This window comes from Nuphar pumila, chromosome 3 (assembly GCF_984573655.1).
Source record: "Nuphar pumila chromosome 3, dmNupPumi1.hap1.1, whole genome shotgun sequence".
In the NCBI taxonomy this organism is placed as follows: Eukaryota; Viridiplantae; Streptophyta; class Magnoliopsida; order Nymphaeales; family Nymphaeaceae; genus Nuphar; species Nuphar pumila.
In genome coordinates this window covers 20,799,253-20,826,575 of record NC_143251.1, presented here as the reverse complement: position 1 = coordinate 20,826,575, position 27,323 = coordinate 20,799,253, and the positions used below count along the sequence as shown (strand labels likewise).

At 36.1% G+C, this 27,323-nt stretch overlaps 1 protein-coding gene across 2 annotated transcripts in view; it reads right to left on the bottom strand.

Moving 5' to 3' along the window:
* The window catches only part of LOC149842229 (adenine phosphoribosyltransferase 1-like), an 82,224-nt gene extending 68,022 nt beyond the window's left edge, over positions 1–14,202 (bottom strand). For both annotated transcript variants that reach the window (XM_090001326.1, XM_090001327.1), the window contains exons 1-2: positions 13,951–14,202; positions 12,384–12,494 (exon numbers count right to left, since the gene is read on the bottom strand). In XM_090001326.1, the coding sequence (XP_089857452.1) occupies positions 12,384–12,494; positions 13,951–14,176 (337 nt within the window). In that variant the 5' untranslated portion in view covers positions 14,177–14,202. The remainder of the gene's footprint in view (positions 1–12,383; positions 12,495–13,950) is intronic.
* Positions 14,203–27,323: the final 13,121 nt, after the last annotated feature.

Here is a 27,323-nt window from a genome sequence, read left to right as displayed (position 1 = left end):
CATCAAGTTGAAAGATTGGCCATTTTTTAACAGAGGCTATAGCAATAAGAGCTCGAACACTAGTCATTCGAGCAACTGAGGCAAAAGTTTCATCATAATCTACCCCATACTCTTGGGCATATCCCTTGACAACCAACCTAAACTTATATCTTTCCAATGAACCATCACTCTTAGTTTTTACTTTAAAAACCCATCTACATCCAATGGGTTTCTTGCCATTAGGAGGATCAATGATTTCTCAAGTTTGTGCCTTTTTAAGAGCATTAAGTTCAAGTTCCATAGTTTCATTCCAATGAGCATATTGCTTAGCATCATTGTAATGAGATGGTTCATGAAAGGAGTGAAGAGCAAGTAGGCATGCTCGAAAGTTAGGAGAAAAGGAATCATACAAAACAAATCTATTTGGTATTTTGGAAATCCGATTTGATCTTCTTTGAGATGTCTCTTCGATTGACTCACTTTGGGAAAATTTTTGAAGGGCACAAGGAGGATTTCTTTCATTCCTTCTAGAGTAGACTTGAATTTGTCTTGAAACATTTTCTTCTAAGTTTTGATCATCACTTGGATGTTCAAAATGATCTTCGCTAAGGGATTCACTAGGATCAATATGATCATCTATGATGTTTTCTTGAGGCAACAAGTCAAATAGAAAGGAATAATCAATGTTTTCATTTGGTTGGTGCGAAAAACCATTTTCCTCTTCAAGGAATGTGACATCTTTAGAGATATAAAGTTTGTTCTTAAGTATGTCAAAACATCGATAACCTTTTTGTTTTTCGCCATATCACAAAAAGATACATTCAATAGCCCTAGGAGAAAGTTATCATTTTTGTGAGTTAGAACAAAACATTTACATCCAAAAATTCTTAGTCTTTTATAATCGGGAGACATATTGTAAAGTTTTTCAAATGGAGAAAGATTTTTCAAAGAGGATGAAGGAGTTCTATTGATAAGATATGTAGAGGTTAAAACTGCTTCGGACCAAAAGGATTTTGGAATATTTCTTGAAATTAATAACGTTCTTGTAGTTTTTATTATGTGTGTATGCTTTCTTTCCGCAAGACAATTTTGTTGCGGAGTGTTGGGGCAAGAACGTTAGTGACAAATTTCATTTTCTTTTAAATAGCTTTGAAAATCATTGGACATATATTCGCCTCCCGAATCGGACCTAAGAATAGATAGATTTCCCAAAAATTGATTTTTGACCATTGCATGAAATTCTTTAAAGAAGGAGAAAACTTCGGATTTGCGATTTAGGAAGTAAATCCATGTAAATCGAGTGAAGTCATCTATAAAAATCACGTAATACGAAAAACCTCCTTTAGACAAAATAGGGGAAGGACCCCACACATCGGAATGAATAAATTCAAATGGCCGAGTGGTAAAGTAACTTCTTTGAGGAAATGGAGTAGCTTTAGATTTCCCAAAAATGCAATCTTTACAAGTCATGTAATTGTCTTTACAAGTATTGTTCAAAAAAGGAAAAAGAGACATTTTTACAAAATTTGGATGGCCAAGTCTCTCATGCCATATTCCAATACTTTTGTCTTTAACAAGATTGCAAGATGACTTAGATGGAAGAGTCAAAAAATCCATAAAGTAGAGGTCACCCCTTCTATGGCCTTGCCCAATCAGCTTCCCTGACTGGAGATCCTGCACGGTGCAATCTTTAGGTGAGAAAGAGACTTGGCATCCATGATCGGTGATTTGAGAAACGGAAAAAAGGTTTAAATTAATTTTAGGAACGATTCTTACTTTAGGAACGAAAAAGTCTTTAAAATCAAGTGTTCCAATACTTTCAATTTTTAATGATGTACCATCGGCCGTTGAAACACAAGAGGATATGGGTTCGGAAAAAACATTTGAAAGAGAGTTTTTATGAGATGTCATATGAAAAGAAGCACCGGAGTCTAGTATCCACATACCTGGAGGTGATGAAGAGTAGGCGATGGCGGCTCCGGATGTTGAAGGAGAAGTCTTGAGAAGATGTTGGAGAACTTCGGAGATGTGATTTAGAGTTTCTTTGATATCTCCTTCTTTGGTACTTTCTTTCTTCTTTGGAGAATTTTCCCCAACCGCGGTTGCCTTTCCTTTGAGTTTTGGACAAACCGGTCTAATGTGTCCCGGTTCATTACAATAATGGCATATTATTCCCTTTCTAGGCCCATTAGTATTTTTGTTAAAATGGGGAGGTCTATATGCTTTAACATTTGATCTGGGCCTAGTAACGGCCAAAACTTCATCACTTTTAAAGCTCAAGCCAAGTCGAGTTTCTTCTTGACATATCTCGGCAAGGGCATCTTCAATAGGTAGGGCTTTGCTTCTATGGAGAAGAGATGCCCTTACTTGTTCAAATTCCGGGCGAAGACCATGAAAAAATTGGAAAAATGTTCCTTTTCAATTTGTTCCCTTCTTAATTCAATATCTTCCGGAGCCACCCACTTAGGCTCAAGAAGAGCAAGTTCATCCCAAAGAGGAGTTAGAGAGCTAAAATAGTCCCGGACACTCATATCCATTTGTTTGGTGGAACGGATTTTTTCTTGACAAAAAAATTGTCGAGCAAGATCCTTTTGGGTATACATACCCTTAAAGAAAAACCAAGCCTCATTGGCCCTTCTAAATTTGGCAATATTAGCACAATTTTTAAGGTCTACATTATTCATAAACCATGCCAAAATTTTGGCAATGTTACTTTCCCAATCCTCAATTTTGGATTGATGATCATTAATAGCTTTGATGCGCTCATCGCCATCTAAAGCTTTTTCAACTTCATTTTCGATTTTGGTGAGAACAAGAGAGGGTTCAGGAGTAGTTCCCATAACAAAACCCCAAAGTTTCTTACCTCTAAGATGATTTTCCATAGCGGAGGCCCACATGAGATAGTTGGACCCATTTAGCTTAAAAGAAAGCTTCACTTTAGAGTCACGTTCCATCGGCACCAAAAAGTCCTTCCTTTCTTCAAAAATTAAGAGGCACACGTTCCAAAGAAAAGCCCAATCACCAACCGAGCTCTGATACCATGTAATGAAAAGAGGCGGAAGCACCAATAGAGCAAAAGTCACTCTTTAAGAGTGACCACTAGAGCCACGAACACAAACACCAAATGTGCACACACAAAACTCTCAAATATAGAAAATGACTTAAAGTCATAAGTTGAATATTATTGAAGAAAGGAAGAGAAGGGTGAAAAACCCATGATACAAGAGGAGAACACCTCCTCTATTTATAGAGGAGGGAGGCTCAAAGAAGGGACCACAAGGGGGCTCCCTTGTAGTCGTTGGGAGCCCCAACAGTCAGAAATCTGCAGTTTTACAAGAATACCCCTATCGGGTATTTCACTAAAAGAGAGACAATATATATATACATATATGTATATATATACTTATATATATACGGATGTATATATATATAAGCATATGTATATATATATACATATTTTAACACACCTTGCCCACCACCAACAACAACAACAACTACGCCTTCATCCCAAAACAATTGGGGTCGGCGATATGAACCAACAAAGAAAATCATTCTGGGTCTTCCACATGAATCCTTCTCCTCCAATCATTTCTATCCAATGCCATGTCCTCGGTGAGGTTCAAAGCATTCATATCCTTTCCTATCACCTTCATCCATGTCTTCCTAGGCCTACCCCGACCTCTTTTAACTAATATATTTTCCCATTTCTCCATCCTTCTAACTGGAGCATCATTAGGCCTTCGCCGAATATGTCCAAACCACCGTAAACGATTCTCTCTCATCTTATTTTCAATGGGTGCAACGCCTACCTTCTTACGTATCTCCTCGTTCTGAATCTTATCTTTTATTGTATTTCCACACATCCATCTCAGCATACGCATCTCAGCTACACTAATTTTTTGAATATGATGTTTTATGGCAGCCCAACATTTCGTACCATATAGTAAAGCGGGCCTAATAGTCGTCCTATAAAACTTTCCCTTCAACCGCAATGGCATTCTACAATCGCACAACACTCCAGTTGCACTTTTCCATTTCATCCACCCAACCTTTATCCTATGATTTACATCTCCATCAATTTCTCCATACTTTTGAATGATAGATCCCAAATATTTTAAACAATCATCCACCAGTATTTCTTGCTCACCAAGCTTCACTACACTCCCATCACTACTTCGTTGCTTACTACACCGACATTCCATGTATTTTGTCTTACTCTTACTCAACTTAAAACATCTTCCTTCCAATGTTTGTCTCCATAATTCTAACTTAGCATTAACCCCAGCTCTAGACTCATCAATCAAAATAATATCATCAGCAAACAACATACACCACCTTGCCCACCACAAGGCAATATAAGTATGCAGCCCAACATTTGGTCTGTTGGAACAAGGCAAACTGTGTCTTCGAGAAAAATCCTAGTGGCACGTATACAAAGATATTTACCTTATCCATCTTATCCAGTGGAGCTTAACATCTATTTCTCATCAAGATATCTACACAAATTGTTCTCAGTTTTTGCCGCATCTAGGAAAATATATCATCAAACACTATTATGTATGTTTCTTCTTGATCAACTAGAAAAGTTTCTGTATATTTCTTAATTTTCTAATTAGTGAAAAAAGAACAAGTGGGATTACTCATTCAAAGCTGCAAACAGTCAAGTATTTTTGGTGGGCAAGAAAACCAATGTAGCATTCATTCGCTAATCATCAATCACTCATCACTCATTACAAGGGAGAGAAACTTTGTTGGTTCCAGTCTCTAATGCAAGACATTCAAGAGAACCATCATCCATTTACAAAGACATATTGCATGATGAGAAGTTTTCACCTGAACAATTGCAAACAAGTACACACATAGACACTTCACTTGGCATGTCTGTTATGTGAGTCGATGTGCCATGACACTTACAGTCAAATTTGTGATAGACACAAAGAACACTGTGTCTGCAACATCATCTTTTCTGCTTTTCTTTTAATCATGATCCTTTACTTTATAGTCACTTGAATTTCTTCTTTCTAAATCTTTTTATTGATTACATATGACAAATATTAAGAAGTGAAGGTTTTAATCAAGAAGACAGATAGTTCATGAGGGTCCTATCCCTTGTAAAGAAAAAATGTAGGGTTACTTACCATGAAAAATATGACCATGAAAAAGAGAAAGATTTATATATGTATAAAAATGGTCAAATGTGTAAAAGTATCTTCAACAAGATACTTTAGTTGATAACACAATAACCTTGAAAATAAATGTGTGAACATACACACTCAAGAACGCTTGTACACAACACACCAATCACAAATGTGCAATTGCACTCATAAGATTCATAAGCAACTAAAGAGGTTGGGCTATAATCCCAAATCCCTTGAAGAAATACAAGAGGAGCTGCCCATATATATAGGGCTTTGGAGGAGGCCTTGGGAGGGGCTCCACATAGTCGTTGGAGCCCCTCCAACGGTCACAAATGTGACCGTTGGAAGGGTCCAACGACTAGTGGGTTGGGCCCCTCCCAATGCATGTACAATGCATTAAATGCAAAAGCAAAAATAAATAAAGAAAAAGAAAAAAAGGAAAATACAAAAAACATATTCTCGAAAAAGAATGTGTAAAATTCCTAAACTACCCTTACTATGACTATATATATTTTATATATATAATTGGTAAATACATATACATATATTATATATATGTATATGTATTATCTTATATATATAAAATATATATACGAAATTACAAGTTTGATTACATAATTTAACACCCCCCCCTCAAACTTAGGGCAAGATGACCGATAGTTTGCCAAGAAGGAAGTTGAACCGCGGAGCGCACAAGGCTTTAGTAAAGAAATCTGCCAACTGATATTCGGACGTGACATAAGGAAGATCGATAAATCCTCGGAGATATGCTTCACGAACATAGTGACAGTCTATTTCGATGTGTTTAGTCCGCTCATGAAAGGTGTGGTTCTTTGCAATGTAGATTACACTTTTGTTGTCGCAGCATAGCTTGGTGGGTCCTTCAATTTTGATCCCCATGTCTTCTAGCAGTTGGTGAATCCAAACAATCTCCATGGTAGTAGTGGCCATGGCACGATATTCAGCTTCAGTTGAGGAGAGCGACACCTTTTGTTGCTTCTTGCATCTCCACGAAATTAGTGAGTCTCCTAAGAACACACAAAAACCAGTGGTGGAGTGACGGTTATTTGGGTCACCTCCCCAATCTGAGTCAGTATAAGCAATCAATTTTAAGTTAGAGGAAGAGGACAGAAAAACTCCCTTATTTAGAGTACCCTTTATGTATCTTACGACCCGTAAGATGGCACTCATGTGAACGGATGTAGGCGCATGCTGAAACTGACTTGCAGTATGGACTGCATGGGATATATCTGGTCTGATAATACTCAGATACATCAGAGATCCTACAAGCTGTCTGTAGGGTGTAGGATCCAACAGGGGAACTCCATCATCAATTTTCATCTTTGCTCCTACTACCGCAGGAGTTTCACAAAGCTTCTCATCTGTAATACCTGACCTGTCAATGATCTCAGAAGCAAGCTTAGTTTGAGATAAGAAATATCCTCTAAGAGAGTATGCCACTTCAATTCCCAAAAAATAAGTTAAAAAACCCAAGTCAGACATTTCAAATTTATCTTTTAAGATAGATTTTATACTTTTAACCCCGTTAGAATCACTCCCAGTGATGAGCATGTCATCAACATACAGAAGTAAAATTACAATCCCTGCATTGGATTTTCTAACAAATAGAGCAGTGTCAGTAAAACAAGAGGAAAAACCATTCTCAATCATAACAGAGTTAAATCTATCATACCAAGCATTGGGAGCTTGTTTTAGGCCATAGAGTGCTTTCTGAAGACGAAGCACCTTTCCCTTAGGAGTCTCCATTCCAGGAGGAGAATCCATGTAGACTTCTTCGCTTAAATCGCCATTTAAAAAGGCATTTTTCACATCCATTTGATAGATGTTCCATTTGTTGATAGAGGCAACGGTTATAAGACATCGAACAGTGACCATACGAGCTACAGGAGCAAAAGTTTCTTCATAGTCAATACCATATTCTTGACTATATCATTTTGCAACCAAGCGAGCTTTATACCTTTCAAGGGATCCATCACTTTTAGTTTTTACTTTGAAAACCCATCTGCACCCTATTGTTTTCTTGCCTTTAAGAAGATTTTGGAATTCCCAGATTTTGGCTCTTCTCAGAGCCTCAAGTTCATTGTCCATGGCATTAATCCATTCAGGGCATTTACGTGCTTCTTCAAAATTTCTAGGTTCTATATAAGAGTGGATGGCACTAAGGCAGGCTCTATATCTTGGTGAGAAAGAGTCATAGGAAATGAACCTAGAAGGAGGCCTTCTACTTCTCTCAGTTCTACGAGGGATCACTTCATTCTGAGAGGCACTGGGACTGGCATCATTATATCTGTCAAGAGCACTCCTAAAGTCGTTTTGATCTCTATGAGAGTAGGTGATAGGGTCTCTAGGTAATTCAATAGGTTGATGTGACGAAGGAGACAAGGAGATGTTTTCCTCGGTTTCAAGTTCATTTGGGTTACTTTGATCTGACTCATTATCACTAGTATCATCGTCCTTATTCAATAAATCAAATAAAAAAGAATAATCCATATTTTCATTATGGGGGTCACAACGTTCAAATCCAGTAATATTTTCTAAAAAACTCACGTTTCTGGAAACATACAATTTATCACTTTTGATATCATAACAACGAAACCCCTTTTGGGTTTCAGAATAGCCAAGAAAGGCACAAGGAATGGCTTTTGGAGAAAGTTTGTCATTCTTATCAGTAAGAACAAAACACTTACACCCAAAGACCCTTAACCTGCTATAATCAGGTTCCTTATCATACAGTTTTTCAAAGGGAGAAATTTTGTTTAAATTTTTCGATGGAAGTCGGTTTATGAGATAGACAGAGGTAAGGGCTGCCTCAGCCCAAAGATTTTTTGAAATGTTTTGAGAAATGAGCAAAGTCCTAGTTGTTTGAATGATGTGCCTGTGCTTTCGTTCGGCTAACCCATTTTGTTGAGGGGTTTTTGGACATGATTTTTGGTGAAGAATTCCAAAATTTTCAAGATAACTCTTAAATTCATTTGAGAGGTATTCTCCTCCAGAATCAGACCTAAAGATTTTTAAACATCCATTGAATTGATTTGAAATCATCATGTGAAAACTTTTAAAGGTTGAAAAAACTTCATGTTTATGTTTAAGGAAATAGATCCAACAAAACCTAGTATAGTCATCCACAAAGATCACATAATATGAAAAACCTCCTTTTGACATTACCGGAGCCGGTCCCCATACATCGGAATGGACAATTTCAAATGGTTTTGTCGTAAACATGGATCTTTGAGGAAAAGGCAAACATTTCATTTTCCCAAGAATGCATTCATTACACAAAAAGTCACTTTTACAAAGATGTTTAACAAAAGGCAAATACGAGATTTTAACAATATTGGGATGACCCAATCTCTTATGCCATACATGAATGTCTTTGTTTTGGACGACGTTGCAAAATTGACTCTTGGGAACTTGAAGAAAATCTACGTAGTAGAGGTCTCCTCTTCTAGAGCCTTCCCCAATCAATCTCCCGGACTGGCGATCCTGTATCCAACATTTATTAGAAGAAAATTTTATATCGCAACCATGGTCCGAGAGTTGGGAAACGGAAAGAAGATTTAGGTTAAGGTTTGGGATAAAACGAATTTTTGGAACAAAGAAGTCTTGTTTTTTAAAATTACCTATTCCTTTAATCTCAAGAGATGTACCGTCCGCGGTTGATACAAAGGATGAAAAAGCATTTTTAGAAAAATTTGAAAGAGTGCAATAACTAGGGGTCATGTGAAAGGATGCCCCGGAATCTAAAAGCCAAGATGTCTTACCGGGGGAAGAGGATGACATAGCGGCTCCGGAAGTACCTCCCTTGAGAAGAGGTTGTAGGGCTTCCACGATTTGTTGAAGAGAAAGAGACTCACTTGATAAAGAGGGTCGTTCTTCAACTTGAGATGCCATAGCCGTTGCAATCAATTTCTTCCATTTAGGACACAAGGGTTTGATATGTCCGGGTTCTTTACAATGATAGCAAGTTACTTTGCTATAGTCTCTTTTGCCATACCGATCATTTCCTCCTTGACCTTGATTCTTGAAATGAGGAGGTCTATAGGTCCTCATGTTATTTCCCGGTCTTGACACGGCATTAGCCATTTCACCATCTTCTTGAGTAGAGGAAGTAACAAGAATGCTAGGATTATTTTTGCCAATCCCCATACGGGTTTCTTCACCACTTAGCTTGGTGATAACATCTTCGAGTGAGGGGGATATGAAGGCGGAGAGAAGAGAGGACCGAACTTGTTCAAATTCGGGTCTAAGGCCATTTAAAAAATTGAAGAACCGGTCTTCTTCAAGTTGTTTGTGCCTTAATTCGATTGCCTCACCACTCCATTTAGGTTCAAGGATTGCGAGCTCGTCCCAAATAGAGGATAATTCGGCAAAGTACTCCCGAATGGTCATGTCATTTTGTTGGAGAGTCAAAGCCCTCTTTTGGAGAAAGTACTTGTGGGATAGATCTCTTGAGGTGTACATTTTCTCAAGATATACCCAAGCTTCGGAAGCCCTTTTAAATTTGATGATGTTGGCATTTATCTTGGTCTCAACGGATGAGAAAATCCAAGATAAGATCTTGAAGTTCTTCATTTCCCAATCATCATGTTTCTTAGAATACTCTTCAAGGGCCTTTTGTCTTTCATCCCCTTCAAGGATCTTAATATCCCCTCCTTCAACAATGGTAATTTTGGGTTCCGGTTCCGGTATGGATCCATGAACGTAACCCCAAAGCCCCTTTCCTTTAATATGGGCTTCCATATTACCGGCCCAAACATGATAGTTTGAGCCATTAAGCTTAAACCCAAGAGAGAAATGGGAGTCTTTTTCGCCCATTAGAGAGGAAAGAATGCAAGAGATAGTATGTACCTTAATTACTTTTTGCGTCTTTCTTGACAAAAGAGGCTCCTAAAATATTGCTCGAAGAAGATGATCCTCTTTGATTTCAAAAAACTTGAAGGCACGCTTCCCGAGGAATGCAAAAGAAGGCGAATCACAATTCTTCTTCTTCAACGTGGCTCTGATACCATGTAAAAGTATCTTCAACAAGATACTTTAGTTGATAACACAATAACCTTGAAAATAAATGTGTGAACATACACACTCAAGAACGCTTGTACACAACACACCAATCACAAATGTGCAATTGCACTCATAAGATTCATAAGCAACTAAAGAGGTTGGGCTATAATCCCAAATCCCTTGAAGAAATACAAGAGGAGCTGCCCATATATATAGGGCTTTGGAGGAGGCCTTGGGAGGGGCTCCACATAGTCGTTGGAGCCCCTCCAACGGTCACAAATGTGACCGTTGGAGGGGTCCAACGACTAGTGGGTTGGGCCCCTCCCAATGCATGTACAATGCATTAAATGCAAAAGCAAAAATAAATAAAGAAAAAGAAAAAAAGGAAAATACAAAAAACATATTCTCGAAAAAGAATATGTGTAAAATTCCTAAACTACCCTTACTATGACTATATATATTTTATATATATAATTGGTAAATACATATACATATATTATATATATATGTATATGTATTACCTTATATATATAAAATATATATACGAAATTACAAGTTTGATTACATAATTTAACAAAATGGCCATAATGTCCTTGAGGAGCATAACAAATTGTTGTGAAAATTGCTGCAACAAAGTTGCCATTTGCGCTCAACCTCTTTTTTGGTGGAAGTAAGTTGGCAAAATCAAGATCTAAGTAGAGAATAATATCATATAGCAGGGAACTTCAGATGAAAACATAGACTGTGATAGACTTCTAAGCAGCATTACAAGTTCCTGATTAAGCACCAAAAGAGAACTACATTTTTGCAGTAAAAGGATATTCTCAAGGATTGAGTGAAAGGGAGATATACTCCACCAGTAAAACTTGTAATTTTAATATGATCGATACAGATGGAGAACTTAAATTTATTTTTTAATGCTAACCTGATAGGCTAAGGACGGATTTTGAAGGACAAGGATCGACTCTCAGATGATTCCTCGAAACGCTGTAGGATCCTCAGACTGTGGATGCTTGGATGGTGCCCTCAAGAGGTCGCACAAGCACGAATTATACAGTCTTGAGGTATACCTAAATTAAATTCACTTCTAAGAACCAAGATCGTATTCCAGGTTTAACAAACAAATTGTTGAAAGCCCTTCTTCCCTTCAAGATCAAAATCTTGAACTTCAAGACCAAAATCATGAACTTTAAGATTTGACGATAAAGGTTAATAGAGACTCATTTTTCCATGTGTCATTACATGATGAGTAGTATTCTACATTGACTTCTAATTTATGGGCAATGTAATGTGATCCCTTTGTGCTATCTCTGAGATATGTTTCCCTTATGTCCTGTGCCAGACATAATCTTGCAGTTTACATGGATCACTTTATCTCAGGCATAATGGATACATATGTAAGCCAGACGTACAAACTGTAAGGGCCACAATGACATGCCTAGCAGATGGCTGCTCTAGTCGAGGCTTATGCCAAAACATTTATGAACAATTGGGCCTGGGCCTACATTGTTAGCCCTAAGATCCAGCTTGCTTGATGGTCTGATGGATTGCCTTAGGTTAGGTCTATCCCAGGTTCGAGATTGGCATTTGCCCTGGCAGAGCTGAACTGTTTTTGCTATCAAGTTAAAGAATGAGTTCCAGTGGATCCGCAATCTCCATCCATCTGACCCCTAATGTAGAGGGTTATTTTAGTGTTAGATATAATATACAATGAGATGGTCTGTGACGCACTCACCAAAAAGGTGCCCAAAATTTTCTTCCTAAAAATGGCTATTACTGGCTTCTTTTTCCACATATAGCTTTTCAAAAATTTTGTTTTTATTCCTTAGTTACAAGTTTCAACCACAAGGAGGACCAATTCTGAGCTGATCATAGATGAATAAAATTTTTCCTCTCAGTAAAGAACAAACTCTCATTAAAAAGCTAAGTTCCACACAGACTACAGCCCATTCCGTAAGTGCCATCATTGACTAGTTTTATACTATAACTTTGTGCATATTTGTGATTTTGTGTACAAAACCAAATCATATCCACTGAAAGTTCTGCCTTAGGAAGTGTAAGAATAGCCACACTTATTACATTCGAACTTGTTTAACATGATGAATATAAAAGAAATTAATTAAAAGCAAAAAAGAATGCATCAACTAACACTGACAAATCATGCTCCCATTCTTTCAATACTTATGATCCACCACAAAGATAACTGTGAAACATATCAAATGTTCTACGCAGTGATAATTATACCTGCCACAACTGAAATATTCTTGTTCCTATATCTCTCAACAAACAAATCAACGGTGTCCTTGAATGCCTTCGGGTCAAGAAGCAATGTCGTTACATCATGAAACATGATCCCTACATTTTCAGAAACATAACCTTTAAATGAATGAAGGCATAGAATGTATCTTAAATCCAACTAATAACAAGTGAAAAGATGAAATAGAAGTGAATGTCAATGATAACAATGATAATGATAAGGTTTTATGCAGGAACTGAACTAACAAACTTTAAATGCCTTTAGAAAGTCAGCAAAACAAAAATAAAACAACCTTCATCAAAGTCTAAATCAAAATTTTATGTAAAGCACAGAGAAATGGTAAGATTAAGCATTTAAATTTTGAAACAACCAAAACAAGTGCAAGCCCATCAAAATCAATATTGCACCCATATTTTGCATAGAAAGATTTCAAAAATGCAAAATCTAGTTGCCAATGTTTGAACTTTGAAGTAAGCTGAAACCCTTTCACACAAGGAAGACCAAAAAAAAGTTAAATTTCCATGACAAATGGATAACATACAGACTTCTAAATAAACATGGAAAGAGAAAATTGACCTCACAACCAAAACAAAAACCTTTTGTAGTTTCTAAAAGGAAAAATTTGAAGTGATTTAATTGAATGACACGAACATCAATCTGAAACGTGATTTCATGTGGAAAAGAAATAAGAAAACGTCGAACTATAAACTCTAAGCTTGAAAAACCAACAAAGAAAATGATTCACAAAAATCAACCCTAAAGCAAAACTCGGCAAAATAGTAACAAATCAACAGCCAATCGAGAAAACATATAATTCAGCTGAAAAAAGAAGAAAAACAGACACAGAATGATGCATAAATGCAAAGATGTAAAAATTTCAATTGGATAAAAAAAATCCATATAAAAGAGAACTAAAAAAACGAAGAACGCTAGAAGGAAAAAAAACAAGCATTTGCACAATAAGTAAATAAGAAAACAAATAAATATTGAATACCTATGTGGGCAAAAAGCAATTAAATTCGAATCAAAGTGACATAACGTTGAAAGAACTAAGCAAAATGATCGCCAACTCCAAATTGCACTACCAAAAAAAAAGAGAGATGCAAAGACCACCTAAATGCAAATTTTCGAGATTTGTACATCAAACGAAAACCAAAATGCAACACAATCAAGTGCACCCAAATAATAGGAACCAACTTTTTTCCATTCAAGACAAAATCTCAACAACAAAAAAAGGAACTAAAATCTCCATAAAAAGAACCAAAAGCAGCGCCACCACCAACAAATGCATTCAAACATTATACGAAATGCCACAAAAACTAATCCCCAATCGAAGAATAACCATGAACTTTTAACTCCAAATGAAGTAAACAAAGAAAATAAACAAAACCCACTTGAAAAAACACCACGAATTCCAATTCCAATCGTAATAAAATGCAAAAAAGAAAAAATAACAAAACTAGAATCAAAGAGAACACCCACTTGAATAAACATCAAGAATTCGATCTACAATCAAAGTTTAGAGACAGAGAGGGGGGGGGGGGGGGCGCTCACCGGGCTTGGGGAAATTGGGGATCACACGGATGGCCGTGGAGATCTTTTTGATTCGATCGTCGCCACCCTCGATCGACATGCTCGGCCGCTGCTCCTTCCACCCCTGCCTCCACGAGACTATCGGGATCCGAGCACTCGACCGAAGCGACGGCGGCGCGCGTGATCTCGACGCTCGCACACCCAACACTCGCGTCAGATTTATGCCGTCAAACCTGGCTGACGCCATCAACTGGTCGTTCCTGCTCCTCCTCATGCACGCCAGAGAGAGAGAAGGTCTCTGTGTATCGATGGTGATGTACCGTGCTTCCATAAGATGGCGCTCTAATGACCGTCTATCGTAAGATGGACGGTTGTGGACTCAAGAGAGTTGGTGGTTACTTAATATGCGGTTTGACTCAGCTGTCGCTTTAGCAAGAAAGTGGGTTGATGCGTGACTTCGTGCCCTTGTAGGGATGTGAACTGTTCGGCTTTGGATCTCATATCCGACCCAATTTGAATCGTTTGTATTTGGGTTTGGTAGAGTACCCACATCCGAATAGTAATTGGATATGAATTTGGTGTATAGGGTTTTACGTTAAAACCTGGATCTAAAATGGAATTGAATTTGAATCAAATGGATATCCAAATCCAGTTGCATGTGATTAGATACTTAAGCTGTCCAGGTACAGATGTATTCGTACACTTCCAGTAGTTCTTGCAGTTGTAGAATATTTGTACTGGGTTTCTTCGACATTGGGTTGGTGTTCCACGTACTCTGCCAAAACTAATGCATTGGATGGATCCAGATCCAGATTCAATATGAGCCCTTTCCATATGACATTGAATCCAACTTTGATTCAAAAATGCTTATATCCAAATAAATACGATCTACATGGATTTGGTATGATTTTCCAAAATCCAGATCCGATCTATAGCTAAATGGGTCGGATTAAGATTGAAATCCACATCCAATACCAGAAAGATCCAAATATGATTACATCACCACACCCACAAATCTCTTTCTCGGGATTATCTCGTACGAAGTCCAATCTAATAATTATTTTGTCTTTTTTGGAGAAAAATGTGAACTCATGGTATATAAATTTAGAAATCATTAAAAAAATAAATATATAACGGAATGAAAATTAAAAGGTCATAAAAGATTGCCATGCCGTCGCAAAATATCGGAAATATGTGAGATTTTGATTAGCCACGTGACGTAATATTAAAGGGATTTTAACTTCTTTTGAAGAAACAAATTCTATTTAAAATAATTCCGTTAGATATTTGCATCTTATTATATGGTATATATTAATGCCCAAGATCCGAAACCGATCCGCTATAGTTTTCGGTACGGCAGCAGCCCCGTGTTATTGCCGAAAATGAGATGTATAGAGTTACAAACAACGTGGCTTATCGATCATCCATCTTCTGGATGGACGGTTGGGAGATGAAGGGGTAGGTGGCTCCTAGTGAGTGGGGAGGATGGTGAACTTAACTTTGGCTTTTTGTTAATTTGTTGACCACCGACTCATCATTGCTAGAAATGGTTGGTGGGTGGGCTCCAATCGGGTTGACCACCTTCGTTTCTTTGACACGAAGTTTTTTTTTTTAAAGGCAAGCAGGGGGTTAGGCAGACCCCTACCAGTTATACAACTATACCATTGAATTTTGAACCTGCAACGTCCTAACACAAGGTGACTTGCACTAGCTGCTCCTACCAGACAGGCGGAGCCACCGTTGGTATCTTTGACATGGAGTTTGGCAGCCGTCCATCCTTCGTTTTTGGATGGTGATCAACGCTCAGATGGAATGGTTTACAGACAACGATCTACTTTGCTGATATATATTTTTTTTGAGTAATTTACATATAGATGCTTAATGTATAATTAATTCACTTTTAGCAACATAATTTCAAGTGGTTTCCTTTAGGAAGGGGAAAACCAAGACAAAATTGTGAGTGGTGTCAGAAAATCATGTATTTAAGTATGAGGCCCAAAGGGGTTTGCGTAGTGTGATGGAGGCCTAAGCCGCTAGGCTGGCGGCTATGTTCAAATCTCATCAGTGTTACTCTTTGTACAAGCCTAAGCGTAGCGACTCCCTGAAGGCAAGGAGTAAGCCCACAGAAATTTACATTGCCAGGAAAGTGATCGTAGCATGGCTAGGTCTCTAATCTTAAAGCCTGTTTAAGTATGAGATCCCAAAGATTGCCCACATGGTCTTAAGCTCATAATATACATGGAGATACCCCTTATTGGAGTTTGAGTCCTCATGTGGGCAGACTAGGTCTCTTATTCTAAGAGTGGTTTCTTCATTCTTCGTAAAAAAAACTAATAAGTATAAAACAAATAATATGATAGAGTTCATAGAAGTTCATGTTTTGCCGTTTTGTCATTCCAAAACTTGCCCATTCTGCGGACTTTTACTATTGAAGTAAATGTTTTTTTTTTGATAGGCAAGCTCGGGTTAGGCAGACCCTACCAGATATCTCTTAAGCCCCTTCAGCTTGGCACAGGACCCCGAATATGGCATGGGATACCACCACCTTGGTGGTTTTACTATTGAAGTTATTACAATTGACACCCTCTTCATAAATTATAGTTTTTCTTTTGGATAATCCAAGAGGAAAACCCACATTGGCTGGCCACTGGTTATTAAACCCTTGTTGTCCTCTCTGTGTTGGATCCTGGTATTAGATCCAGTGTAGTCATAGGATCTTACATATGAAACCTGTATTAGACACGTATGTTGGATTCAGGTATTGGATCTAAAGTATGAATCCATGTATTGAGTACAAAGTTTATCCTTTGATCTCATAAGAGAATTCAATGACCCAGAGTAGTAGGTCAGAAATACTATAACCCACTAAAATAAGGAGCCCTTGAAATGTGAGCAACTGAAATAGTGTTGGAACCCCAACTCATTGAATTCCTAACATGTTTAAGAATCCAAGGAGACATTTGAATTTGAACTGGGAGCTGGTTACTCAAGAGAGGCTAGATAAACCCAGCCCTTGCATTCTGGAGATTGATATCTATATCAAGATGACCCCCCCTAAGCAGGCCGGTAACCATGATCTCCCATTACCTTCTCCTATGTTCCTTTGGAGCACCCCCTTACTATGCACACCTCGATCCCCGAAACCCAACAATAGTATCAGAGCAAGATTACTAGTGTAACCTAATATTGGTCCTATTTTGATAATAATCTGAATAGATCCGGTTGAATGTTTTTGAATCCAAGAAACACCATTGAACATGCTTTCACTATTATCATGCTTGAATGAGTCATTTTATGAGTTTTGAAGTTATTTGGGTGTTGAGTAAAATAACTTAACATGGATCAAAGGATTGAGATCAAGTTTTAGAACTGGTTTTTTGAGTCAAAACTTGTAGTGTAATATGTACCTAGTTATAATTTGAATGGAATCTGTACATGATACACGTGAGTTGGATCCATATGAGATCTGAGAACATTTTATATGATTGCATTACATGTGCTTATGCATATGCTTGTTTGGTCTTATGGATTTATTGTGGTTCCAAATTAGTGTAATGACATTTAAGTTTATTTAATTTGATTATGTGGAATTATATATAGTTTGATGCATGTATAATTTTGGATAGTTTTTTATTGGGTCTTTGCATTGGATGAATCTAGTGATGAATCCAAAAAAGTATAATGCTAGATATATTGTATGAATCCAGATTTAGCCTATAAACAGATCTAAAAATTATATTGACAAATATTTTGTATAGATGTAGATGTACATTTGATTCAAGTTTTATGATGTATTTGGATAGTATCAAGCCATATATTTGAACCTTATAATATATTATGCATGGGTTTTGGTTCAACTCTGATAGATTTAGATAAGTATAATGTTGGATGTGTGGTGTAGATCCATTTGAATTTGAAACATATAAATATAGATTAATTTGGACAATGGTCAAATCTCTTGTGATGCGTGATTTTGCATGAGTTATTTAAACTTGCATGAGTTATTTAAACTTGCATGAGAACTATTTTTCTCTATGAATATTGTTGGATTTAATGATATTATCTCAAGTTGGTTTTTGGATAGACTCATATAAATCCAATGGATTTGAATATAGTTGTTTTATTTGGATCTGTTAACGAATCTAAATTTATATGTTGACAAGCTTGAGTACTTATTATCATATGTGATATGTTTAAAGCCTTGAAAAATAAATGGGTTTATCATGTTTGACATATCCAAATGGTAATACGAGAACTCTCATTTAATATGAATTTAGTGCTTATCCATATTGAATATGGATATGAAGACTTATGCTTTATTTCTTGATGCATATTGCTTCTAGTTTGTAATGAATAAATACACATATATGCATTGGAAAAGTGAGAGCTGAATTATAATTTTACACATGCATGTGAATATATTTTATTTGCATATGATGATAAATAATCATTATAAATCATGCTCCTTATGGTTTGTTTGTATGAATGCATGAAGGGATATTTTTATGTATTAGAATATTATGCATGATATGCAATATAGTGTTATTCATGTGTTTTAGTAATATTTATAATTATTTGGATCGATATATATATATATATATATATATATATATATATATATCCAAAATGAACAGATGATGGTTAACTTGATGAGAATTTAAGCATATTGCATGTGATAATGATGCACATGGATAGTGAAAGTATTAATTATAGTAAAAGTTTTAAAAAATTAGAGTATTTGCTATGTTGGGCAAATCATATTTTATCATGGATCCATGAGTTAATGAAAATTCATAGTACTTCACTAATGTGTATGTGGACATGATGATATCCGATAGTATGGTCATGAAAGAGCCATAACAACCTCATGATTAACTAAGAAAGTGAGACTCCAAATATGATATATTTGTTTAAATATGGTATTGCACAATAAGTGTTATAATTTAAAATTATGATATGATAAAAAACCCATATAGTTATGTGAAATGAGTGCATGAAATGATGATTTCATGGTTAAATTCTTACTATATGTGAAAAGAATCATTATTCATATGATGATGGAAAGAGTACATGACTATTTGAGAAATAAATCATAACATGTGTGAAAAACATTACTTGAAAATAAAGAAAAGTGCACATAGGTATGTGGGAAAGAACTCATAGCATGTGTGAAAACCTCAATACCTGAATATGAATAATGAAAAGATCCACGTGACTCTGTGAGAAATAACCCATAGCATGTGTGAAAACTTTGTACATGAAGATTGAATGATGAAATAATTCATATGATTATATGGAAAATAACACATAACATGTGAGAAAAATATCATATTTAAATAATGATATAACCCAAAAAATTGTGCAAGTTTATTTAATGCATGTTTTGTCATGAAGTGTTGTATGCAATACATGATGCATCATTTATGATTTAATATGGGTGTTTGCCCCACATGGCCGAATGAGAGATATTGGATCTTGGTATTTGATCTAGTGTAACAATAAAGTCTCACATATAGAACATATTTCAGATACATATGTTGGATCCAGGTATTGGATTCAAAGTATGAATCTATATATTGGATCTAAAGTTTATCATTGGATCTCATAAAAAAATCCAATGACCGGCCAGAGTAGTGGGCCAGGAATCCTATGACTCACTTACGTGGTAGGCTCTTGAAATGTGAACCACTGAAATAGTGTTGGGCTCACAATTGGATTCTCAACATGTTAGGGAATCCAAGGAGATAGTTGAACAGGGAACCAACTACACAGGGGAGGCTAAATAAACCCAGCCCTTGCATTCTGTCAAGAGATCAATATTTGTATTGAGGTGATCCCTCCTGAAGCATAACGTTAACCATGATATTCTCTTATTTCCTTCTCGTATGTCTCTCTGGAGCTTCTGTGTATGTCTCTCTGGAGCTTCTGTGCACACCTTGGTCCTCAAAACCCAATACTCTGTCCACTGGAGAGTACACTCAACTTTGAAGTTACAACAAGATACGCCACCCATGGGTTTTGAACTTGTGCTATTTTGTCAACTTGGTGACTGTTATGCAAACCACAGCCAAAATGAAGCAAACCACAAGAGAAAGGGAAGAAAAGAATAGTAAGTGGTTTGGCACTCAGGTCTATATTCACAGGCGAAGGAAGAGCAAAAAATCCACAAGCAAATCCAAAGAAATATATAAGCTAGATGCATAACTCTCAAAACCGTAATCCTTAATACACCCAAAACTCTCATACACAACTCTCAAAAGAAAGCGGCTATAAACATAACTAAGGGCATAAAATCCTAACCAGTACAAAATAAAAATTTACAAAATTGAAGCCTAATGGCCCGATCCTTCTCCCACCAACATAAACCCCCAATGAATATGATCACCAAATATTTTGGGATCGAGTCATGGATCAGAACAAGTCTAGATTTCCAGACACCCACAACAGTGACATTCACAAGTCACCCCTACCAGATGAGCGGAGCTCTTATGAGCTCATAATTTATAGTTATTGTTATTGCATTAATAAGTTAGTCGGTTTGCTTGCTGACTTAGACCAAGTTCACTTACACCATATGGATTCATTTTGATGTGCATGGTTCATTTTTACTGTTTTGTTTGTATCTAAATTTACCTGGTGATCTAAACATATATCGATTGACATGCCACTTTTACGGTTGCCAGTAGGCTGTCCTTAAACTTTCTGTACGTCGTGTTCTGTCTTGACACTTCACATGTTTAAAATGTGGCTGCGCATGCATATTTCAAAACACATTTAATAGGTGACAGTGATATATTTCACTCACCTTTTTAATCTTTTTTTGCAGGTAAAATTGGGATTATTGCCGCGTGTTGTCTCACGTTATCTGCACTACTGTGGTCGGCTTAATAAAATGCCAACTAACAAATGTGGGGGACGAACAGAGATGCATCTACCTACCACTTCCTCCTTGCTTGAGCTGGCTAAACTATAAAGAATTGATTATAAAAGATAGAGTAGGTCTCTTATCCTGCTCCAAGAATAGGAATAAACAAGTCAAAATAAGAAAAAAATTGAAGGCACATTAAGCATATGCAGATTTAAGAGATCAAATCTTGGCAAACAAGTAAGGTCTTAGTTGGTTGGCAGGCAGCTGGATGAGAAATCATCTCTTAAACTATGGAGTTGTACAGTTATCCTCTTACAGTTATTGGCCAGTGTTTGCAACGTGCAACTAACGTGCCTTATTGTCTATCACCAAGAAACTAAAGCACCACACGGATCTAATTTTGTCTATCACCTAGCTTTGCTTATTGTACTTACGATTACTATCCTCACAACCTAAAATTTCATGGCTTACTCCTTGACCCCAGAAAGTCGCCATGCTTCAGCTTGCCCAAGGCGGCCTTGCTCATAGGATTTGAACCTAGACTACTTGCCTAGTGGCCTAGGTCCCATCCCACTAGGTCAAAGCCCTTTGGGGCGTGATGCTAAATCACTTGCAATCGCATTTCAAAAAAAAATAAATAAATCCACCAGTGTGATCAACAGGTTGGTGGACCCTACAGAATTTGTCTTCAATTAGTTAAAACCAATGTAACAAAGACAAAGACAAGTAAGGTTGTCAGACGAGCTAAACAAATCAAACAGTGGGTGTTCAAGCTGGATCGACTCATTCTTATGGCGAGCCAAGCCAAGTTTGATGAGTTCAAGTTAAATGAACTGAGAATAAGCTGGCTCGTTTACAATAAAAATATATTTTTTTAAATTGAAAATAACAAAATTCAGATTCTAAACCTAGTGGGTAAAACTCAGATTGGCTCATTTACAAAATAAATACATTGTTTCAATGTTGCATGCAGTAGGAGCTGCCCACAAGAGCTTTGCTCATCTGATAGAGGCAACATATGAGTGTCACCAAGTTGACAGAACGTCTCAAGGTCGAACCCCATGGAGCACGTTCTTTGCTACAATGTCGAAGTTGGGTGAACTCGCCATTGGGCAAGAGGGACGTCAAGGGTTTTACCAACCAGAGGCCTCCCAATGTGGGTTTTCCCTTTGCTTAGCCCAAAAAAAGAGGAAAAAAAATAGAAACTGAATAATAAACTTATCTCTTGCAAGCCAAACACATCAACCATCTGGGATTTATGATATCAATTTGTGTAAAATATATTTATTATTAGTTAACTAGCCCATACGAGCCGAACCAAGTGAAACACTCAATTTTCATGTTTTATGAGCTGAACACAAGCCGATCGAATCACTTGCCAGTTGCCACAAGTGGCTCGTCTTGTCTCCCAGCCCTATGGGGGTACAAACAGGACACATGGACATGTCAGGTGACAAACTATGACATGTATTATTATTATAAAAAAAATAATAATATCTTAAGAATAATACTAATTTATTTTATATATTGAAATATATTATTTTATGAGTTAAATGATATAAAGTTTGTGTCCATGCATGTGTTCTATTTTTCAAAAAAAAAAAAAAAGGATTCGCATATGGTGCTTGTATCGACCCATTTGTGCTTATGATTGTATGTAAATTAAATAATTATATTCTCATGCATTATGAAGTGCTCAACTTGGTGAATTTAATTGATGCATATGCTTATGTAGTACACAAAGTAATGTGTCATGGCATGCGTAGTCAGATGTTGAAGATGAGATATAATAAGCCAGTGGAATTATGCCTTCAATAGAAAACCGTTGCTGATTTATATAGTGAATAGTCATGGATGATGGTATTCACTATTCATATAAATAATGAGTTGTACCCTTGGTAGCTATGTCATCGTGACCCACCTGTTTTGGTCATGTCTCTAGTGACACGACATGACACGGGGACACGTGACAACTCATGACATGCAAGGACAATATATATCATTCCGAATAATTTTAACTGTTTCAATATATTTGTAATAAATGTAATTTCATATATTAAAATATAAAAATATTATTAATCGATTAAATAATAAAAGATCCATATCCTTGTGTCTTACTTTTCCAAAAAAAAAAAATCATGAATTTATTGTGTGCCTTTTATGGAATCGCAGTTCGTGTCGTGTCTTTGTGACAGCTTGGCAGTGGGGGTGCAAATTAGAGGTTTATACATTTAGTGGCAACTGGCAAGTGGCTGGTCTGCTCTGCAACGGATAAGAGGCATAAAAGTCTTCGTCTCCATCACAGGTACAAAGGCCAAGCAAAGTTGATGTAAATCAATTGGCCGTTGCTAACATGGAAGGTCAAGATGTAATAAAAAATGAGGCAAGCTTTGAAGCAAGCTTGGTGACTCTGGGTGGCTAGGGGTAAGCCCCTTGAAGATTTACGCTGCCAGAACAGTGACCATAAGTATGCCAGGCAGAGCCAGCGCGACTAGGTTTATGATCTTGGTGTGGTTTCTCTGAGTAAAATAAAAAAAAGCTTTGAAGCAAGCACATCCTCCCACAGGATGCTTGAGGATAGCTAGAATTACAGTTTTTCATCATTTGATACTAAAATTCTTAACTGTTAAGTTTCTGTATTTTATTCTGGTAAATTTTGGTTTTAGTAGTTCTGCTTGAATAGTAAAAGGCTTCCCCCTTTTTCTTTTTGCACTCCTCACATTATGACATTAAGCCTCTTAGGCTTCTCCCCCTTCTCCTTGCATCCTCAGCAAGACAGCAACATTCAAGAAATGTATTGACTTTATTCAATCTAATTTGGCAATGCCAACAAATAACAATTTAACAGAAGCATATCCGCATGGATTTTTTCTCTTTTTTTAATGAGTACAATTCTACATTAAAAAGTAGGCCCTAGCTGCTGAAGTTATCAAATTTTCCTCTACAGAGTCTCCTCGTTTCTCTTTTTAAAGTCCAAATAAATCCATGATTTTGATATGTAACTTTATTATCTTGTACGGATAGGGGTATGCCCAACAAATGCTTGTTTATAAAAAAATAAAAAGTTTGGCATTCATTAGTTGTTGTCTAGATTTCAAGAAGAAGAAAACTGTAATATCTTGATCCGGGACCTTTCGAGTTATAAGTATTACTTATTAAAGGGAAGACTACAAAGTGAGCACAATAGAACTATGACAATTTTTTTTTTTAAACTCACATCATAGTTTCATAAACTGAAAGCTATCACAAGCTACATCATTCATATGTGTCATAAGTTCAATAAAATAAAAACATAAAATAAAGTCTTATCTTGATTTAGCCACCTAAGGACACCTGCGGGAACAATAACAACTATGGTTAGTCTCCGATGAATCACCTGAAACCTATAATTGTAATTATAAAAGAAGAGTGAGTTTACAACTCAGTAAGAAATATTTATAAACAACTGAAAAATTTAATGTACAACTATATTGAGCTCTAAGCCCTTAGTATTAATTTAGTTTTACATCACATAACATACATATTTATTTTTTTAAAATCTTCTTATTAATCCTCTCAAAACTCATAAGCTAGCACTCACTTAATGCTAACCATTGTACTAAATTGGTTATAACGGTAATAGCCTACTTTTGGCATACCAACCTGTGTAGAATATCTCAATTCTACGAAATTGGTCAAACTATGAACCATGCATTGTGCTTCCACGGGAGTCACGAGGTATTGCAATGAAAGATGACATGTCAGTAGCTAGCCGAAGAGTTAGACTAGAGAGTTATACATGCACCCCAAGGTTCGTGGTTCATACTACATCCTAGTCTGCCTAGAGTCTCAATTATTGTGTGAAACATAGTCCTTAATTAGGATGCATTTAGCAACTTATTGTTTTCCCACATGAACTACCTCGAGTTTACGATTTTTCTTATAATTTAGCAAAGTTTCTCAAGTTCTTCCTACGATTTTAATATTCACCCAAAGATCTAAGCATGCAGACGATGTAGTGGCACCACATCAATAAATCACTGGCGGCCCACGCTTATGACGACTCTCACTCCGACAGCCATCAGGTAACCCTTTCTATCTGTCGCCTATTTCAGGATTTATAGGGTTAAGTCTAGCATGCTAAATTCATTAAAGTTTTCAATAAACTAACTCAAAGAAGGAGCTCCAAGGAGTTTACTCAAGTACTTAATTTTGTTTTTTGCGTTGTGTGTTTGATTATGAAAACAGGACAGTCAGACTGTAACGACTCGACAAATTTCAAATCCAAAATACTTGTTTTTTTTTAAAGGTAAAATATTATTGATTTTCTTTTTTTCCTAATATATAATAATATAACAATCTTACCAATGGGCACATTTCAACCGTATCAAGTACTAGATAGCCTGTCTAACTGCAAGCACGAGCATGTCTTAGCCTCTCAGTACCAGATCTAGTACAAAAGCACAATAATAAATCTGATTAAACCATTACATAAAAATAATTAATTAAATTAAGCATTTTATCATTGACATTGCCTTAACAGAATGAAGCTCTAAAGAGTCGGCCTATGCATGCATTGGCGTTTAATAGCTCCTTAGAACAAAATTCGAGATAAAAATATCTAAATGACAAAATCCTTGTATTATTACTTATGTGAGTGAACACAACAGAAAAATATTGATTTGAAATCAATTTAATAGGTTGGATTTTTTGTTAAACCTCCCAAATACATCATATTTAAAAGCATTATCATTCAACCAACTATAAAAGAAATTAATTGAAATATGAATCAGTTCAATTAAATATTAAACCATTCAAGCATTTATTAAAAAATAGACAATTAAATAGTCAAATGAGTATTGAATTAAAATCAGACAAGTAGTCTCTGGGATCTCGAAAACATCGGTCACTCACAACCTCCTCACAATATCCTGCATTCACTCCACAGATCACATGTTACCTGAAAATTATTTTATTTTAAAAGCATGAGATTTTAAAGAGTCTCAGTAAGATTCACATAGCTAACGAAAGATACAATGCATAAATCTTGCATAGTATGCATCAACTACAAAAGCACAACATTAACATTTAATAGACTAGTAAACGATTAACCAATAAAGTTCAAGCATTTATGATTCTAAAAATATACACAAGTATGATATAACAATTTTAAGCATACATAATTGCATTCTAATTGAAATTAAGATATTCAATAATATGCATGAATTCACATAATCATATGAACATAAATAAAAATGTAGAAAAGTAAAGTGAACAAGTATTTTAAGTTCCACTTGATTACCAAAAGCCTATCAGGTATGCGTAGGACCACCACGAAACAGACTATACTACTCAGGTGTTTATTATATTATGTATTTTAATTTCTCGAGTAACTAACTAAGTCGTTCTTCTATGAGTGAAGTCGGGCCATGAAAAGTTGCGTCGTACTCAGAGAGAATTTACCTGGGGGCATGACTTCGTGTTATATGATGATTATGATCACTCACTTCTGCAGAAGTCCTATGGACATGCCCACCTACGATGAAAGAGACAATCTTAGTCCCACTAAATTCTCTAGGTTGGGAAATCATTGAGGCATTTCTCCTTGTAACATAATAAGAAATAAAGACCCAAAAAGTTTCATATCGCTTACCCTCTCAAAAATAGACCACAAATCATTTTTATTCAACATACCTTGGTAAAGGCATAACTAGAATCCTGCTCAAGGTTATCTTATTAATTAAGTCATAGATAAATGCATCTATCATTTAAGCTAGTGCATTGTCATCTCACTGATTCCTCTTTGGAACCATAAATTAACATTTTATTAAACACTCAAATGTCTATGCAACTTTGTGGGATTTCTATAATCTTGCACGCATTTCACAAATATTACATCTCAAAGTATTACATGCATTTTCATAAACAATGAATAATGTAAACATGATATTCAATAATTTATTCATGCAGTATCACATAATTTTAATAAATAAGAATCAACATACATCATTATCACAATTATAAATCAATCTATGAATCACATCTTTAAATCACTATCAAATTATTTAGGTCACATGGCTAGAGTAGCCAGAAATCGCACCACTAAAACATGTTTTGCCAAATCATAATGCAATCAACATGTCCATATACATTTTTTATATACTTTACAATTAAGATCATGATCATGATCATGATCAATTTATCACAAAAATAAATACATTTATGCTGTCATAAATGGATTTACTAATAAATCTCAAATACAATTGGTATATGAGCCTATTTCTCAGAAACAGGGCATTCTTCAATCAACACCATAACTTACCAATTGTGATCGAATTTACCTCTATCTCTATCATAAATATTTATATCAGATATGATATAATTCAAAACTGAATTTGTAGAAAGTTTAAAGAAAATATCAAAACATAATTAAAGTCACGAAACCCGACTTTCTCGATAAGAGCTCCCATAAACCCTTACCAAGCAAATTGATATGACTTTGATTAATGCCTTTATTTTACAGTAATTCAAATTATATCAGACCTGA